The sequence below is a fragment of the Pipra filicauda genome, unplaced genomic scaffold (assembly GCF_003945595.2).
Source record: "Pipra filicauda isolate LSUMZ 115617 unplaced genomic scaffold, ASM394559v2 scaffold124_size2119055_pilon, whole genome shotgun sequence".
NCBI lineage: Eukaryota > Metazoa > Chordata > Aves > Passeriformes > Pipridae > Pipra > Pipra filicauda.
Genome location: NW_024103707.1, coordinates 1,135,637 through 1,153,472, shown reverse-complemented (window position 1 = coordinate 1,153,472; position 17,836 = coordinate 1,135,637). Strand labels below are relative to the sequence as shown.

General features: G+C 39.8%; 1 protein-coding gene across 1 annotated transcript in view; it reads left to right on the top strand.

Annotated features, from left to right (window-relative positions):
• The window catches only part of COG6 (component of oligomeric golgi complex 6), a 53,321-nt gene extending 48,020 nt beyond the window's left edge, over positions 1-5,301 (top strand). Inside the window, exon 19 of the mRNA XM_027723129.2 lies at positions 2,823-5,301. Within this exon, the coding sequence (XP_027578930.1) occupies positions 2,823-2,970 (148 nt within the window). The 3' untranslated portion in view covers positions 2,971-5,301. The remainder of the gene's footprint in view (positions 1-2,822) is intronic.
• Positions 5,302-17,836: the final 12,535 nt, after the last annotated feature.

Sequence of the window (17,836 nt, the reverse complement as noted above, 5' to 3'; positions counted from 1 at the left end):
CTAGCACATCATATTTTACATAATGCAATAGTAGTTGGAGTTTCATTACTAGTACCTGTTCTCATTGGATTGTATTACAGGGTCTTGCGATTAAAAAATGACATATGTCAAGGGAAAAGTAAATATTGTTGGGAATTGAACAGAACAGTTCAGTTGTAAGGTACCTACAACAATCAGCTAGTCTAGTTGCCAGGTTCTCACGCTGTATTGCTCAGGTTTTCCTCGTACAAAGACTTCCACTGTCCTTCCATAGAGCTGGTGCATGGCTGGGCATGGGGAATTCTGATGCTTTTCAGCGGACATTGGGTGTCTCTGTTTACCATTCCTGCAGCTCAGCTGGCAGAACTGACCCTGTTGTGTGAGAGCTCTTCTGTTCCAGTACAGATCAAAGAAGGCAGTAATGTTAGTGAAACATTGCAACTTCTGCTTCTTGGTGTCAAGTTATTAAACATGTATTTTAGCTCTTGGTTTGTTTTTTTTTAATGTGAGTCTATTTAAAAGTCATAAATAACAGTAAATGTATTTTGAGAGCCTCAACTTTTCACCGCTAACACAGAAGCAATTTTAAGAGGTAGACTCTATGATGCCATAAAGATTCAGGCACAGTGGAATTACCTGAACTTCATCTTCTGTCAGACAAACCAAGATAAAGTAGTCATGTAGGCACTCTTTGCCTTATCCCATGGATAAGCTTTTTAAACCTCTCAGTGCAGTTGAAGCCGGATTTGTATTATCTTGCAGCAGTGGGCAGTCGAGAGGTAAGAGGGAAGCCTTGCATGAGCGTGGTGGCTATGGCTGCTACAACTCAGCTGACATGCAGAAATTTATGAACCTACTATAGTCAGTGCTATAAGTCCATTAGCCTTCAAATGTGTAGCTTTAAACACAAGCAATCCTTTTGAAGTTAAAAAAACCTATTTACAGAGATGCATCCTTGTAGAATCTCAGTCTTGATAGTCAATATTTTCTGTAGTAAATAAACCTTGAAAATTCAAAATTTTTTCAAAATTCAAGCAAAACGTTAAACTGGAATTCAAATTTTAATCTCTTGCTATAGTAGTTGAAATTTTCAGTTCTGAAGACATCTTCCTTGAAATCAAATAATTGTGATCCACAGTTGCAGTGGCTGAGCTGGAACCTTTGAGGTCTTTGTTCTCAAAATCAGAACACATGCTTTTAATAAGGGACCAGTGTATTACATACTTACTGGCAGTATCATTTAAGCTTTACGACTATGAAGAACATTCCTTCCAGCTTTTGCCAGGACATGCTCTTGTCTTTCAAATTCCTTTGCTCATTTAAAAAGTCTTAACCTATGTATTTATATGGTGGTTGGTCTTGAAAAGCCCTTTTCATTTGTGTTGGATCACAGAAACTGAATGCTGGAATTACTATTTTTAGAAAGTGCTGCCATTTGTGTTAGTGTTAAAATGTATCATGTTGTTATGGCAACTGAAATCCTAATGTACTGATTAATGACACTGACATTATTTGATGGAAAGACTTGTGTGATGCTGTTCCGTCCTCTGGAATATTTTAACAAACTTTTTTTGTTTATTGATTTGATACAATAGTTTCATACAAAATGCGTGTGCAATACTTTCTTAAAAGATTTCATGTTACAGTAGCTTAGTGATCCCAGGCTGGGATCAGAGACAGTTGTTTTACCTGAACACCCTGAATATATTTCCCTTATAATAGTGGATCTGGATTTGCTATTATAAGGCCAGTCTCTTTTTCAGATATTCTAATAACCTAGTAATACTGGCAGTTGATGTTGTGTATTGAAAAACTGGATACTGTGTGTCAGAATAAAATGAAGGTTTGATCTTTTAATCTGCTTTCTCGTAACTTCTGTTCCTTAATGTTTCCTGTAAAGACAAAGTTTGTTGTATTTGATCTTTGAAATTTCTTTAACTTATCAATTCCAAACAGTTGGTGAATTCAACTCTGATTCTAGTGGATGCAGTTTTGGTGTCTTTGTTCCTTTGCTGCATATTACAGCAGGGCTGAATCTGGATTTGTGGTTACCTTGGTTTCATCAGCTTCTGCTTGTGTTCCACTTGTATGGGTTTGGCTGTAAAATAGTTGTAACTACTGTTTCTGATAGATAAAAATGCATCTGCAACTGTAAACACATCACAATGATGATTAAAGTAAACTGATTCAATGGACAGTGTAAAATAAAATTATTAGGTTGTCTTCAAAAAATATTAAACCTTCCAGTTAAATTTAGCATTCAGCATCTCTGTGTTGTTGCTCATTTAGCTCCAGAAAAATAACAGGACACAGACTTTATCGCATTGTTGGTAAAAAGTTGACTTTTAAATCTCTGACCTCTACCAGTTCTTTTTGACTGATTATGTTATCAGGTGCTGTCAATATAAAGCAAATAGAATATATTTGCTAGTGGATGAAAAAAAAAAGTGTGTATTTACAAAGGACAGTCAGAAACCACAGGAGGGAGAAGGTAGATCACTAAGTTTATCAGTCTTTTAAAAGATGCAGTGAAGTGCAGGTGGGAAACTATTGTATGCAAGTTAAATCCTTCTACTAGTTTTTGCTTCGTTGTAGAAATAAAGAAGGTAATTTCTTGGTTATCAGGATCATATGTGAGTTTGTCTGTGTACAGTACAAAGAGAGAAAGAAGGCTTTTGTTTTGAAACTTCGAGCTGTTTTCACAGTTGAAGTAAAAGGGCTTTTTAATGCAACTCACACTGATTTTTAATGTGCATTTTTAACATCTGTCTTTAATTCCCTGTATGTAGTAGAGTTATATTCCCTGCGATTTGCAAATTATGTTATTTTGTTTTGTTTTTTAGAGAGCAGATAATAAAACAGTCAACAGAACTGGTCTGCAGAGCTTACAGTGAGTTATATGCAGCTGTGATGGATCCTTCAAATGAATATAAGGATCCAGAAACCATACTACACAGATCTCCTCATCAAGTTCAGGCACTCCTTTCATAGTCTTGCTTCCCCCAGATCTATCAGAATCCATAATTCTGTATTTGCATTGAATTATTTTTCTGCTTTGAATTTCAATGTGTAACTGTATAGTTAAAGTATGTAGGAATGCTGTTTTGTTTAATCTGCTCGGCAGAAGTCTAGTCTTTCCTGTATCTCTGAATACTTTCTATAGGCCAGAAAATAGAATATAGATTAAAAATTATTTTAATGTATTTCTCTGATGGAAATGGACCTTGACAATGTGCAATCTCTTTGAAAAAGGAGAAAAGCTTTTTCCTTGCTGTACATAATCCTTTCAACTACAGATTTAACCAATGTCTCTTATGACCTCACCAATATTTTTGTTTGCTCCATTGTCTGTTCTTTCACTCTTTTTCTCAGCCTGTCATCAGTAAACACTGATAACTGAAATTTTAATACAAGTAATACACTTTGAATGACTCATGCATTACTTTTGCAGCTCATAAATCATTTCAGAATACTTGATGCTCTTTTGCAAATCCTCTTGATTAAATCTTTGAGTCAAAATTTGTGTGGATTTTTTTGGAATCCCTTATCTATGTTTTCTGTAAGAAAAAGAAATGTTTGAACTACATACGTGTACATAACCTGGAACTTAATGCTTTAAATTATTTGTATAATTTTGTTTTACTGGAAGGATCTTGGTTTAGTGCAGTTGTTCAGTAGGAATCCTTGTATCAGTTGAAACTTGCTGATCTCTTAAGGCTGGGACCAATAACAATGTAGGTTAGGAAAGTGGCTTGCACAGCAATATGGCCATTTCTCCTTCACGTGTTTATGTTTTTTGTTTTACTTCTTTTTATGTGCAGAAGTCGTCCATCTGCTCTAGTACAAGTATTTATTCAGTTCATAATCCACCAGGATATTTTCATGGTTCACGTGTCTGCAGCAGTGCTCCTAAAAATTAGTTCACCTGTGGCAGCCACAGGTTGTCTTGGGAATTATATGGGAGAGCCAGGGTGTGCAGATGTTCCAGGCTGATGCATAGAGAGCCATAAGTGAAGAATTCATTTCTTTCCTCCTTTAGTGCAAAACTGAAGCTACTCCATGTAGAAATCCTGACATAGAGTTATGATGTAGGGGACTTTGCTTACAGGAAAAAACAAAAATAAATAAGTAGGACACTTGTTCTCTGTTGGGCCTTGTGATAATTTTCTGCAACTTCCTTAAACATAGACTTCTTTTAGGAAAGTATTGTTAAAGAGAAACCTTCAGGAAACAAAAAGTTAGTAAAATGAATTTGTGACTAGTTCTTTTGTTCATTTGTTTTTTTAAAGATAATTTAAGCTAACTGTTTTGTTAGAAACATTTCACTTATTTATACCCCTCTTTGCTGTTGTATGAGTGCCACAGAGTTATTACAGTTTCCTGAGTTTACTCTCACATTAAATGTGACTTATTTTATATATATCAAGGGAGAGATGAGCAGTCATTCATATTGAATAACTCATTTTATTTTTATTAGTAATAATATTCCACATATAAAATATATACTTAGTGGCAGCTAAGTCTGCAGTTTAGTATATGCTTGCAAAAGAGCAAAACATAAGAAGAGCAGCAGCAATACATTTTAGCCTCTCGGAAAACTCCTTGCACAAAATACATCCAATGCGCTCAGAAGCAGCTTCTTTAGTAATACCACAGCAAAGCAATAGCTCCTTTTCCAAATGGGTGTAATTTGTTGGTATAGTAGAAAAAGACTGAAAAGTGAAAGTGTCCCTGGAGTTCTTGGATCAGGCATAAATCTTTCTGTAAATATGAATGTTAGATTTCTTCTGTTTGAAGTCTCTTGACCTGTAAGACAAAAAATTCTAGAATCTTAGAAAACCTCTAATGCAAAATTCTGCTCTTTTACCAGGTAAGGCACTTTATATTACTCAGATTTTGCATTACCATAGTATACATTCAGGCGGCTGTTCATTGTTGTTTAATAATGTTAATATTGCTTAATATGCCTATAATTATTACCTAATAGATGAAAATTACATTGGTTGTGAAAGGACTATAAATTAGCTTGTTATTAGATGAACATGCTCATAAGAGTGAACTTTTTCCTGAAATTACACTCAACCTCGGTCTCCAATAATCAGTCAGTAGTTTGCATGAGGATTAGTAAAAAGTTGCTTCCTATCTTTGATTCCGTATAGAGACTTACCCGTGATTTTGTCTTCTCTTGATAAAAATGCAAAACCTATAGAAGTTGTAATTTAGGCAAATCAAAGTCAATTGGTAATTTTGGTCAGTGCAATTAAAGTAAATGACCAGTGGTCACAAATGAGAAAGGGCATCAATAAAAAATTTGATTACTGACTCTGTCTTCCATGTTGTTATTTCCTCTTGCTTGCCTTCCTAAGAGGAGGAAGGAAAAGGTGATTAGATTATGACCTGCTTTTTCTGGCTTGGTATTTTTGAGCCTTTTATTTTACAGATTCCAGGATTTCCACACCAGGAACTATAAAGCTGCTCCCCTGCCTGGGCTGAGTCAGTCAGCCCTTCTGCTGCTGTCCGTGAACACTTTATATGGAGGGCCATGCCTTCAGAGACTGACTCCACTACTCTGGACTGGGCAGTGATATGACTTGGGGAGACAGGAAAACAAGGAGGGGTTTGAACACTGCCCATAGGCAGCACTATTGGCATTTGACACTCTGACAGCCCCACTCTGAGAACAGATGTGTTGTCTGGTATGAAGAGCACTTTCATGGGAAATGGGAGAGCTGGGTTCTGGGCCAAAGGAGTTTGGAATTGACCTCTCCCATCTTCCTGGAGAGCACCCAACCCTATGACTGTTGTGTAGCCTGAGATGGGGCAGGTGTGTTTCTTCTCTTGAATTTAGCAGCTGTGCATAAATGAGTGCAAAATATGGGACATAAAATAAGCAAGGAGGAGTTTGGCCCTGTGGCACAAACATGAGGGCTCTTCTGAGGACTCCAAGGTCTGAATTTTCCTCCTTTTGTTATATAGGAACCTTATCTTTGACCTTCAATACATGAGTCCCTGAAACAGAATCAGGATCCCAGGACTTTATTACTCACAGAATATCCAGCAAACAGCAAGATACAGAATTGGGTTTGGGTTGGAACCAAGGTGGTTCATCGGCAGTGGTGGCAATGCCTGTGTGTTCACTGCTATGTGTCCAGTTTTCTCCTCCCTCCTTTATAAATGTTCACACCACTATGGAAATAAAATATAGAACTTGTTTTAATTGCAGCAAGCACACAGCAGCCCAACCATGGTAATTTTTTGGTTTGTATTACAGGAAAAGAGAAGCTCAGGGAGGTTTGGAAGGGTGATAATATATTTGTTTTGCAGCATGTCAGAGTACTCCTCCCTGTTCTCTAAGATTTATGACTAGCCCTGCATTTTGTCTGTTAGACCCAGTTGTAATTACTTTTATTAATGTTTTTGAAATATGTGTTGAAGGAAGATACTTTAAGAACTGCTAAACTTTTCCATTTACTTAAAAAATTCTATCTGTTCTTGATCCCTTTGCTTGCCTTGCTGAGTCACTTTGTGGGCAACCCAGGGGGTGGGAAGCTTATAAAATTTTGAAAATTAAACAAAGAGGTTAGACATATTTCCATGAGTGAAACACACCCTCCAGAAAGCAACACAGACATAGGTGTGGGTATATTTGAAATCCACGGTCACCTGCTTCTGAGGGAAAATGCAGAAAAAGAGACATTTGCTTATGATGAGGGCACCCATCCAAAACAGCTGGTAGATGCTGCTGGTAGGGTTGGATGCTGCAAATGGATGTTAAATTGATGTTATGTTTGAACAGTTCTGAGAATTTTCAAGAGTCATAACTGAACTCTCTCCCATATTGAATTTACTTGTTAAAAGTTTCCAGAACCACTACATCTTTTCCCCACCAGTCTTAAGAACTTTGCAAACTAAATTTCAAGCCAACCCTGCAACTGCTACACCAATTCTAACCCTTGAATATTTGGAGTAAAATGAGATGCTTTGAGTCACCCAGGGCATACAGAGCAGTAGTTGAACTCAGAGCAAATGTGTTTCTTGAAAGAGTTTCAAAAAATGGGAAATTAATATAGTTTGAACTTGGATATGTGTCCTGAAGTGTAGGAGAGGTAATGACCCTTCATGTGGCAGGGTAGGTCTCTCTGGTTGTCCACTGCACAGTAGGGAACCAACTTCAGTTTTTCAGAGTCAAACTACTCATTCAGAAGTTTTTTTAAAGGTGCTCATGTGCTGTATACTAAGCTGGGTGTTTGCTGCCGACTAGGGCTGCTGAGCTGGTGCTCCAGTGGGGATGTTCACACTAGTCTGGTGTACATTGTTACCAAATGCTCAAAAGGTGTGTGAACCTCTTGTGACACAAAGATATTTTTCCAATATCCTAACTATCTACATCCTTGAGTAAAGAGCCCACTTCATGCAAGACCTCATGTAGGTCTGAAGTAAACCCAAGACACTGCTTCTGTCTTGGTCCTCAACACGCTGTTCATCCACTCAGAGATGGTGTGGATAAATCTTCAGCAATCTGCAGAATCCTGTGGTGCAAAGCTAAGGAGAGACAAAGAGCAAAGGAGCCCTTTACATCTGAAAATGCACTCTAATGTACATTACTGGACATATCTAGTGTACATTAAGGCCTAAATGAGGGTACGACTCCCTCATGCTACAGTTTTCACACAGACTTTTCATACAATAGAAAGATGAACCATAATGGTTTTTCGCTTAACAAAAAGAGTTTATTTTGACTACCCTGCTTTGGCAGTAAGGAAACCTTGATGGAGCAAAATATGGCTGAAAGGTGTTTGATAGATTACTGCAGAGCAGCTGACAGAAAAGAAAGAGACGGTTGAATGTTTCATATTCAGACAATGAAGCTTTCATTTGCTGCCTCGTTCACAGATGTGGTATTGTCAAATTACAGGAAAATGCCTGGCAGACTGTATCACTGACTATATTTAGGGAGGAAAAAAAATCTGAACACACTATTTATAGAAGCCACACAAATAAGTACAGAGTTCTTATCAACCAAAGATAACATTAGTTGTGATTTATCAAAGTAATCTTTATTTTATGGAAAGTGGATAATAAGGTGTAATTTAATCCTTTGTGAATGTAATGTGTATTTCAAAGTGTTCTTTTTTGTCAATAAAACCATTTGTTGTACTTGTTAAACTAATTAGTCTTGCTGCTGTTGCTTAGGACAGGATAAAAGATGCCCATTAATGAAAAAGGGGAGGAAGAGATGGGTTTGAAAGTTTATGAAATATTTTGTACTCATTGCAAGCCAGTTTTCTGATCAAAACAGGTTTTGCCTCTCACTGTGAGCCTGTGTTAACTGAGTTTGTGCAGATGATACATTTTCCTTTTTTAATTCAAGAAAAAACGGATTACCCCAAAAATTCATCTCATGTCCAGGTGTTTCACGTGCTACAGGCATCAGGGGCTCCTCTGACTTCCCTGGGTACCAACACGAGCCCATGAGCCTTGGGTACCTGGTATGAACGATCAGCCACACAGCCAAGTGCCAGCAGAGAGGGTGACAGGGAGGGTGATGTTCCTGGCCTCGTCTCCCTGCTGTTTGCATTTTTTCCACCATATGCAAATGCATTCCAGGAGTTCACAGAGAAAAGGAAAAGGGAAGAATAAATAGAGCTGTCTGGGTGCGTCTGGTGCTGGTCCCTGGCTGGCCACGCACCTTTAGCTGGCTGAGGGCAAGTTTTGCAGGGCCAGAGTGTGGGGCTGAAGCTGTGTTGAGTCTTGGCTCTCAGAGAGGTCCTGGCAGTGGTGCCAGGCTGCAGAGGCACAACATGAGCTCATTCACTGGATCTGCAGCTGACCTCAAAAGATCAGAGTTAGAAGCGGGTACGAGTCAGAAGAGGACACATATTTTATTATCATCATTTTTTCCCCTTTTCCTTAGTGTTTTTGGTGTCCTTGCTTGTAGCCTAGCAGCCTCATGAACTTTTAATAGGAATTTATGATTGATTTTCAGAAGATGACTCTTAAAAGACTGACTAAGCTATTAAAGGTCTTCTTCCTTAGAAATGGCTTCAGAAAATCCTCCTCAGAAACGACCAAATTATGGGGAAATCCTTAAAGAATGGTCTTGTCCCTACTGTCCGTACCAGTTTTGCATGGTCATCCCATTTTCTTGATTCTCCTTGTACCCTCCATTGTAGAAACTGTCCAGACGCGACATTTCTGAGTTACTGCTGCCATTTCAAATTTTGTTGAAGACAAATCAAAGGGACTTGGAGGAATTATTTTGCTGTAGAATATTTTGTACTGGATCAAGTTGTTATAACTTCTCCAGAGGTTTTGAGCCATTTATTTTATGACTTTTCTTCACCTAGACACAAAGCTCCTTGGAGAAGGACCTGTGCCATGCATTGTATTCCCATGGTTTTCTAGTGTAGCCCAGAAAGTCCTGTTGGGTATTAAACTGAGACCACAGAGTAGCAGCAACAAAGCCAAACCATCTGGAGGTGAGCCCAAAGTGGGTACAGTGGGTAAAAGCAGCAACCACACCAAGCACAGGCAGTCACGGCCCAAAATCACCCAGTCTGCTGCATGGCCATGGATGTAAAGGTGATTACAGCAAGACACTGGCTGTCATGGTGTTTTGCCTTTCCTGTTCTTTCCCCTTTTCCTCACAAAGATCGCACACTGCTGAAGCGAGTGGCTATAAACAAGACAGCAGTTGTCACTTCCCACCTCCTTGATTACTAAGGCAGAGCCCAGGGAAGGAGGTGATCTCCACACATGAAAGTGCAGAATCTGCTCCAGTAATCCTTACTGGGCAGAGGAAAATAGCAACCTTTCTTTTAAGCTTACATTTTTATGTAAACACTGAATGATGTGGCTTTTACTTCAGGGAATTGATATGGACTGAGAAAATTGCAGAAAGGTGAGATGTGGTATCTTTTACCGTTATATTTCTGTCCTGCAGAACCTGTGTTGTCTTTTGTAAACAGGTGAGGAGGTGTCTGTGGTTGTGAACACGTTCTTCCTTTTTCTTCTTGGAAATCCACTCTAAATTAGTCCGGAACATTAGATAAACTGGTGCTAATGAAATAAAAGGTTTTATTAGGTTACACAACGGTATGCATTGGCTTAGGGGACAAAGTCAAATATTTACTCCGGATAACTTTAGTAAAGAAAACATCCAGAGAGATCACAAGTGAAATAGCTGAAAATAAAAATTTCATCTGTCAGGTAGATTTTTAAATTAACTAGAGAGATAAATAATATAAGGGTGTTATGTGCAGAGCAACTTTTTTTTTTCTAACTCTCCACTGCAAGTCTGCAGTTACCTCCAAACACCCACTACATGATTGAACTTCAGCATCAACTCTGCAAAGCTCTTCAGCATATGATTAAGACCAAGTGATTTCATGGGAATGTAAACATGTACTTAACTTCAGGTCCAACAGGTGTTTGAGACCCAAAGATACCTCTTGTTGAGGGCATGGCTCCCACCAGTGTCAGCAGCACAGGACAGGATGCTCAAAGCGATGCTTTTCTGATCAGGTCAAGGAAACTGCTTCAGAAGAGATTTAACTGTGCTGTAGAATTACTTATGTCCCTCCACAGACAACACAGTGGGGACCAATTTGGAGACAGCTATCTGCAAACTGGAAACTGAGTTTGCTTGGGTTGGCATAGCTTTAAGTAACTAGAGATCCCAGCATGGCCTAAAATACCCTTAAATGCCACAACCACAGCAGAAACAAAATAATTTGATGGGCACTTAACCAGCCAGATACATACACACATTCCCGTCTGTGTTTTCCTGGACAGAATGTGTAGGCTGTGACCTCTCCAAGATCTTTTTGGGCACTATCCTTCTCAGTATGTCCAGGATGTCATGAGACCTGAGCTGTGCAAGTCCCAGCCATGGAGTCCAGCTCATGACCAGCCTGCTGCTCCACATTCCTTATTCAACAGCTGCCCTGTGAGCAGCTCAGGTGCTTACACTGACTGCAGCTGCAGTGTGTGTACACCAAAAAAAATGAGGCTGAGATCCTCTGTTTACCACTGTCACCTCCATCTGAAATGCTTAACAGCCAGTAGAGATGGCTTACGTGATTTTCTCACCTTCTCTGAAGTTATATTTTCTCACCAGGTAGGTACATGCTTCTGAGAAATGAGAATGGACCAGCACCCGTGTTTCTGAGGTTGATTTTACTGATTTTCTGGATGCAGAAATGCAGCGGTTTTAAAACGTGCTGTCTGTGTACTGGGATACAGAAAAAGAGAGAGTTTAGCTTAACCCTGGATACATTTTCTCCAGTCATGATGTTCTTGTTCTAGAAACGTTGCTACAAGTATTATCTAAGTGGAAACTAGAATCAGCTCAGAGCTCTGTTACAGGTGACTGACGTGGATGGGGTAGCAGAAGGCGAAGCATGAGAGTGCCTGATTTTTTCATAGTTCATATCTTCAGTAAGTTCCTGATGCTGTAGAAACTTGTGCACACAATTAATCACATGAGTAATCCTACTGCATGTATATGTTTCAAATTCAGCAGGTGATTTCAAATGAAAGGGGCATCTGCATACATATGTTCTTGTGAACTCCATTCCACAGTCATGTGAGAGGACGCAGCTGATTTGAAGTTTGGTCTCTCAGCAGAGGCACAATCTTGGAATAACCTCTAAGAGTATACCCTCACATCTGAGCTTTTTCTGGCTGCAACTGAAGATAGAAAAATAACATTCTTCTGGTAAAGGGCTGAATCCAACAAATGTGGTTAGAGGAAAACTTCCAATCCAGCTCTCTTCATGGAGAAGACCACTGACACATCCAGTTTTTAACAAAGCAGTAGAAAAAAAAGTTTTCTTTCTGCATTTACATGTATAAAAAGTAAAGCAAAAATTTTTACATGTATATTGGCCAGTGTTTATACTTTCAAAGGATCTCCAATTAACCTCAGTAAAACTCATCTATTCACTGCATTTTTTTATCCCATCATAAAGGGAAAAAGAGGCAAATTCAATAATAAATTGTGTTGACTTGGATATTGATGCTGCTTGGTGTTAAAAGAGCACAGACTGTGGAAATACCCAGTAATGGTTCTTTTCCAAAACAAAGAAGCACAAAACATGGAAATCCCCAGGTATGGTTATTTTCCATTTATCTACTTTCCAAAACATACTTTTCAATGGTCCATATGTTTAAAGCATAATCTTCACTCTATGTCCTGATTTCTGCTAAGCAAATGGAAATACATGAAGTGCTGTGAATTTAGATCCACATTTTTATACAATGCCCATTCTTTCTAGTTTCAAGACATAATATATAGAACATTTGCAACTTCTCTTTGACTCTTCTATATACATATTGTTTTTTAGAGTCAAGCTGTTAAAACAACAGCCTGTAACTTATTCCTTGTGAAAAGTCTTAACTGCAGTAATGACTAAAAGCAGGTTTTGGTCCAAAAAACATGAAGGAGAAAAAAAGCAGGAGAAAACAACATGTGCAATGTATATTTTGAATGCAACAGAGCAAGAGTTAGCTTAAATACTTTAATCAGAAGGTCGAAAGCAATGTGGTTTGGCAGTTTGTATCATATTGCCTGTAGATTCCAGCTCCTGAGAACAGGAAACCTTAAAATCACAAGTCAGTAAAAAGATTCAGTGGGATTGGAGGAAGTGTGAGGGACAGGAGCAAAGAAAGATATGACGTGGAAAATGCTCACCAGAAGCAGAGATTACTTGAGACAGAAGTTAAGATACAAGTGGCACAGAAAATATGACAGGAAGCTGCTCTAGACCTTCATGGCAGAGTGAAAAGACAGAGGAAAGGCTGGCAAGCACAGATAAAGGAGGCAGTTGCGGCCTGGACGATGGGAACAGGGACTTTGCAGGGGCTGCCAGGACACAGGGAAGAAGGGAAGGATGTTTCTGCAGATAGAAGGAGACTGTTTCATCCATGGTTTGGGGTGGAGGGTGGGGAGTGGCAAGATCAGAGGGTGCTCACTGAGCAGTGAAATAGAAAGGAGAAAACAACAGCGAGCTAGTTATCATTACGGAGTGACGGATCATGCCATGCATTAGAAACGGCATTGCAAGAATAAAGGCTTTTCACGTTTCAGGTAATGACATTTCAGACAGGTCCATATGTATCAGAAACATCAATACAGTGTATTACAGATGCTCACATGCCACGCACAAACAAACAAAAAGACCCTTAATTTAGAAAACACAGGAATCACGTTCACCTTTCCATAACCCTCCAAGCCATGCAGCTGGCATGATCCTTGTCCCTGTTGCAGTGCCACAAGCCGTATGATGCAGCCTGCAGGTGAAGGAGACAGCTGGGTCTGTGCCTGTCCTACCTGTCCCTGAGAAGAATATGTAGGGACTCTGGAGAGCCTTGGAGGATGCTTGGGAGAGGCAGTAGAGATGCACGATGCCAGTGGGACCCTTTCTGCTTTGGGCACCAGCGCTAGAAGTTAGTGAGCTCTGTGGGAAGAGAAAGGGAAGTGAGAGGAACAAATGGACTAATTGCCCTGCCTGAGCCCCAGCATCCCTGATGCCAATGTTTGCTAATGATGTGGAACTGTTTGCTTGGAGCAGGGGTACAAGCTAAGGAGAGGTTTTCAGAGCCTGTAGTGGAAACCCAAAGCAGCAAAGCAGGAAATCTGGGTTTCTTTGCTGATTGTCACCACTGGTGCAGAAGTCATTTAATCTCCATGCTTCGGTTCCCCTGCTCTGGGTGTTGTAAATAGCTCAACTGGAGTCAAGATTAGGCACAGACCCTGGTGGGGTGAGAGGAGGCTGAACACAGGCTTGTGTGAGGAAAGGCCCTCTCTGCTGTGCTTTCGCGTCCAAAACCACAGCACTGAATAAGCAGATATTTTACTACCCCCACATTGTCAGTCTAAGCTAAATCTTTCCTCTCTATTTGTGCCCTTATCTGGCTGTAACCTGCAGAAGAACAATGAGGAGGAGGCTCTGCTTGGCCCTCCTTGTGCATCCCCTTGCATCTCCTTGCAGCAGGAGATTAAATCTGCTTATCTGCCCTTCTTACTCTGCCTCCCCAGCAGTGTCATAGATGGATTCCAGATCACTGCCCTCATCTGAAACACCATTTACCAAAAACTATGAAGTAGTAAAGTGGTAAGGATAGTTGTATACTAAATACTAAGTGAGGTCCTAAAGCAAGAAAAAAACGCATTGCATTAAAATTATTCAGAAGGTAGCTCAGGTCTAAAACCTGGATGTGTGCCTTCTGTGGATGACAACTCCAGAGGTATAAACACATACAGGAGCACAGCTTTAGCCCTACTAAACATTCACCCGAGGTAATTGCAGCTTTAAGGTTTGGTTATATTTTTGTTGCTGTTCATGTTTACTGAAAGAGATTATTTCATTTTCTACCTAGCCAGATGAAAGTTTTCACTGAGAGCTGTATCTGATATCTAAATAATTGTTTCTTGTACATTAGAGAGAGAACTGGCTTTCTGCAGCTTTACATACTACCAGTCCATCCCACAAAGACATTGTTAAGCTGGTCATGGGGAGTAGAAATGGGGCATACGGCGCAGATATTTACTTTCACCTTGGTTGTCCTTGTAAATCCTGAAGACCTTATACCTAACAACTGAAGGCTTGTTCTACATTATAACACTCTTTTCTTCTCTTCTTCTGGCCTTATCTTTTCTATATCAGAATTATTTGATTCCCTTTATTTTGTCACTTTGACTGCCTTCTTTTGTTGTTAATGCAGTTTCCCCCTTTTACCTCACTTCCCTTGTAAAGCCTCCTTGCCTTTGTGCTCTTTTCCAGGAGCCTCATCTTCTATCACAAATTGCAGATTGTATCTTTTAGCCTTCTCCCATAATGATTGATTTTAATCCTTAGTCCTAGTCACTTGTGACTAATTGGATTGCTTTCATAAAATCATAGGCATTTGCACTGGGATTTTACCCTGTACTAATCTGAATTTAAGTAGTTCCACTATTAGTCATTTCGATCAGTTACTTTTCACTGTGAAAAATCAGGTTTGGAGTGGATTTTCCTCTGGGTTCTTTCCTTTGCAGACCAGGAAGGTGGACTCTCTATAAAAGGGGATTTATTTTTTAACTCTTTCCTATGTTTTGGATTTATTTGTTTGTTTGTTTTGGTTTATTAGTTGACTTGTTTTAACTGCCATGAATCCTAGAAAAGATTTGCAGTTAATTTCCCTTTCTTCCCACACCCAGCAATTGCTCAAGCCCTTTCTCCTGTTTTCTGTCTCTTAGCTCCTTGCCCATAGGAGCTGCCTGTGATTTCTTTACCACACTGCACTGCACCAACTAGTACAGCATTTCCTTCCCTAAGGCCTCAATATCAAAACTGATGCTCTAAGCACCATGTTCTTCCTCTGCTCACTAGGCTGTAACTTCACTTTTCAGTGGCTCTTCTATTTCTTTTTCACTATTGCTTTGACTTACAGACATTTTAGAATATTGATGGCCTTCTCAGCCTGTCTGTACTGGTTGCATCCTCCATTTTGTTTCAGTGGGTTTTATTTTTGTTTGTTTTTTACTTTGTTTTCTATGTCTATACCCTACAACTCATACTGGTGGAAATAGCTCTGCTGTAAAACCTTGGGACTCCCTTGGATCTTATGCAGCTGAGTATGTGTTCTCTACATCCAAAAGAGGATATAGCATAATCAAAAAAGCTATAAAGAATGGCAATTAAAATGACAAGGAGAATGGAGCAAACTGCCTATGAAGAGAAACTGAAAAGGCTGGATTGCCTCAATTTGGAGAAGAGAAGGCTGAGGAAGGATATGACAGAAGCTTACAAAACATGAAGGCAACAGTAAGGGGAATAAAAAGCTATTGTTTGCCTGATCCATCAATAGCTGTAGTGTGGGCACTCAATGAAATATGAATAAATTTATAACAGAGAGTAGCAAGAAAAATTTTACATGGCAAATACAGGAACGTGGGAAATTGTTACCACCAGAGATTGTGGAGACGGACAGTACCATTAGATGCAAAAGGACTGGAGAAAAACCTCATGAACAACAGGTCAATAAACAAATCCTAAAGAAAAGAAGCCAGGACATACCCTCCAACATCCCTAATCCCACAGCTGTTGTGTGGGGCACTACAAGGACAGTGGGCCTTGCGTAGCACCAAGGTTTGTGTGCTCTCCCCAGAGAGCCCGGACATAGAGACACTGATCTAATCTGGGAAGGCATTTCCTGTACTCTCCTGTCTTTCCTGTTTATTGCTAGAGATTCTTAAACAACAGGACTCTCACCATTCAGAGAGAAGAAAGAAGAGCAGGAGTGTGGCCTTTTGGGATGGATGAATGCTCAGAGATTGGCAGAGTTAATGGGAGTCAGCAAAATTTCAGAGGGCTCAGGTGGGACTAAGACACTGGGATTCTTAGCAGCAGAAGGCAGAAGGAAAATGTGCTTGTCAGACTTGCTCTCTCCACTGAGTGCTGAGAGCAAATACATCACCTTCCACACCAAGCTATTTTGTTAGATAAAAATTGTAAGACAGGAAAAACTGATTTATAGTTTTGCCTTGCTACAACTCATTGTGGGTTGCAGTGATAATGAAAATAATCCAGAAAGGAAATATATGGTGTTCCTAAGAACTGATAAGGAATAGACTTGCTGTGTGTTAAGGAGAAAATTTGTTTCATGCAAAAGGATAATTTGTGCTTAAAGCCAGTTTCTGGTTTTACCCAGCCTTCTTGTATGGGCTAAGGAGGGCTGCTCACCTCCTTTGATGTCAAATCTCTGCCCAGTACTGCAGACAGCACAAAACAGGGAGAAATGGCTGATACACCAGATGATTATGCTGCTCTCCAGAGGACTGTAAAAATGGGCTGGCAGGAACACCAAGGTCATAAAGGAAACACAAAGTTCTGCACCAGTGCTAGATTGGAGCTGACCAACTGGAAAGCAAGTTGACAGAAAAGGGCCTGGGGGTCCTGGTGGACACCAAAATGAACAAGAGTTAGCAACGAACCCTTGGGACCACGAAAGCCAATGTTACCCTATGCTGCATTAGAACAGAGTATTCTCAGCAGGATGAGGCAGGTGATCCTTCTTCTCTCCTCAGTGCTGGTGATCATACCTGGAGTGCTAGTTTCAGGTGTGGGCTCTCTGACACAAACATACTGGATTGAGTCCTGGGAAGGACCAGAGAGATGAAAAATGGACTGGAGCAGCTGAGAGTCTGAATCTGTAGTTCTGTTAAATAATATTTATTCTCCCTGGTCTTTAGCCTTGTCTCTTGTCACACTGTAAGCAATTAAAGCCAGGGACCATCTCTTTGTATCTAATACCTGAGAAATACAATTGTAGTTGAGCATATAATGCTATTATAAAAGCACTTTTTCCTTTAAATGGATGTGCTGTAGTGTCAGAGTATGGAAACCCAGTAAATACATCCATTGAAGTTGAAGGGTGGGAAAATCATAACTAAACAAGAGAAATGTACTTATGTTGTGTGTAATTAAGCTGTGGAAATCAGAAGCACAGAGGTGGCCTGACCCAGTATCTCAACAAGTTTTAAAGCACCATTGGACACATACAAGGTGAATAAGAATATTGGAGGTTTGTCACGGTGAACAAACATTGCACAAGACATACTATACTTCATGTTTAGAAAATCTCCATCCCATAATGGGGCTGGAATCTTGTGTAAAGGTGGACCACCACTTTGTGAAATCCTAACCCATCTGCTTGGCCCTTTCCCCAGACAACTGTAAGCAGGAAGGGAGTTAACTTAACTTTAGATGTGGTCCAGGATGGCTGATTTGCAACTCTGGTTTATTTGAAACACAAAGAACGTTGAAACATGCAAGCATATAATCAGTAACCAAAGAATAATCTTTTTAAAAAG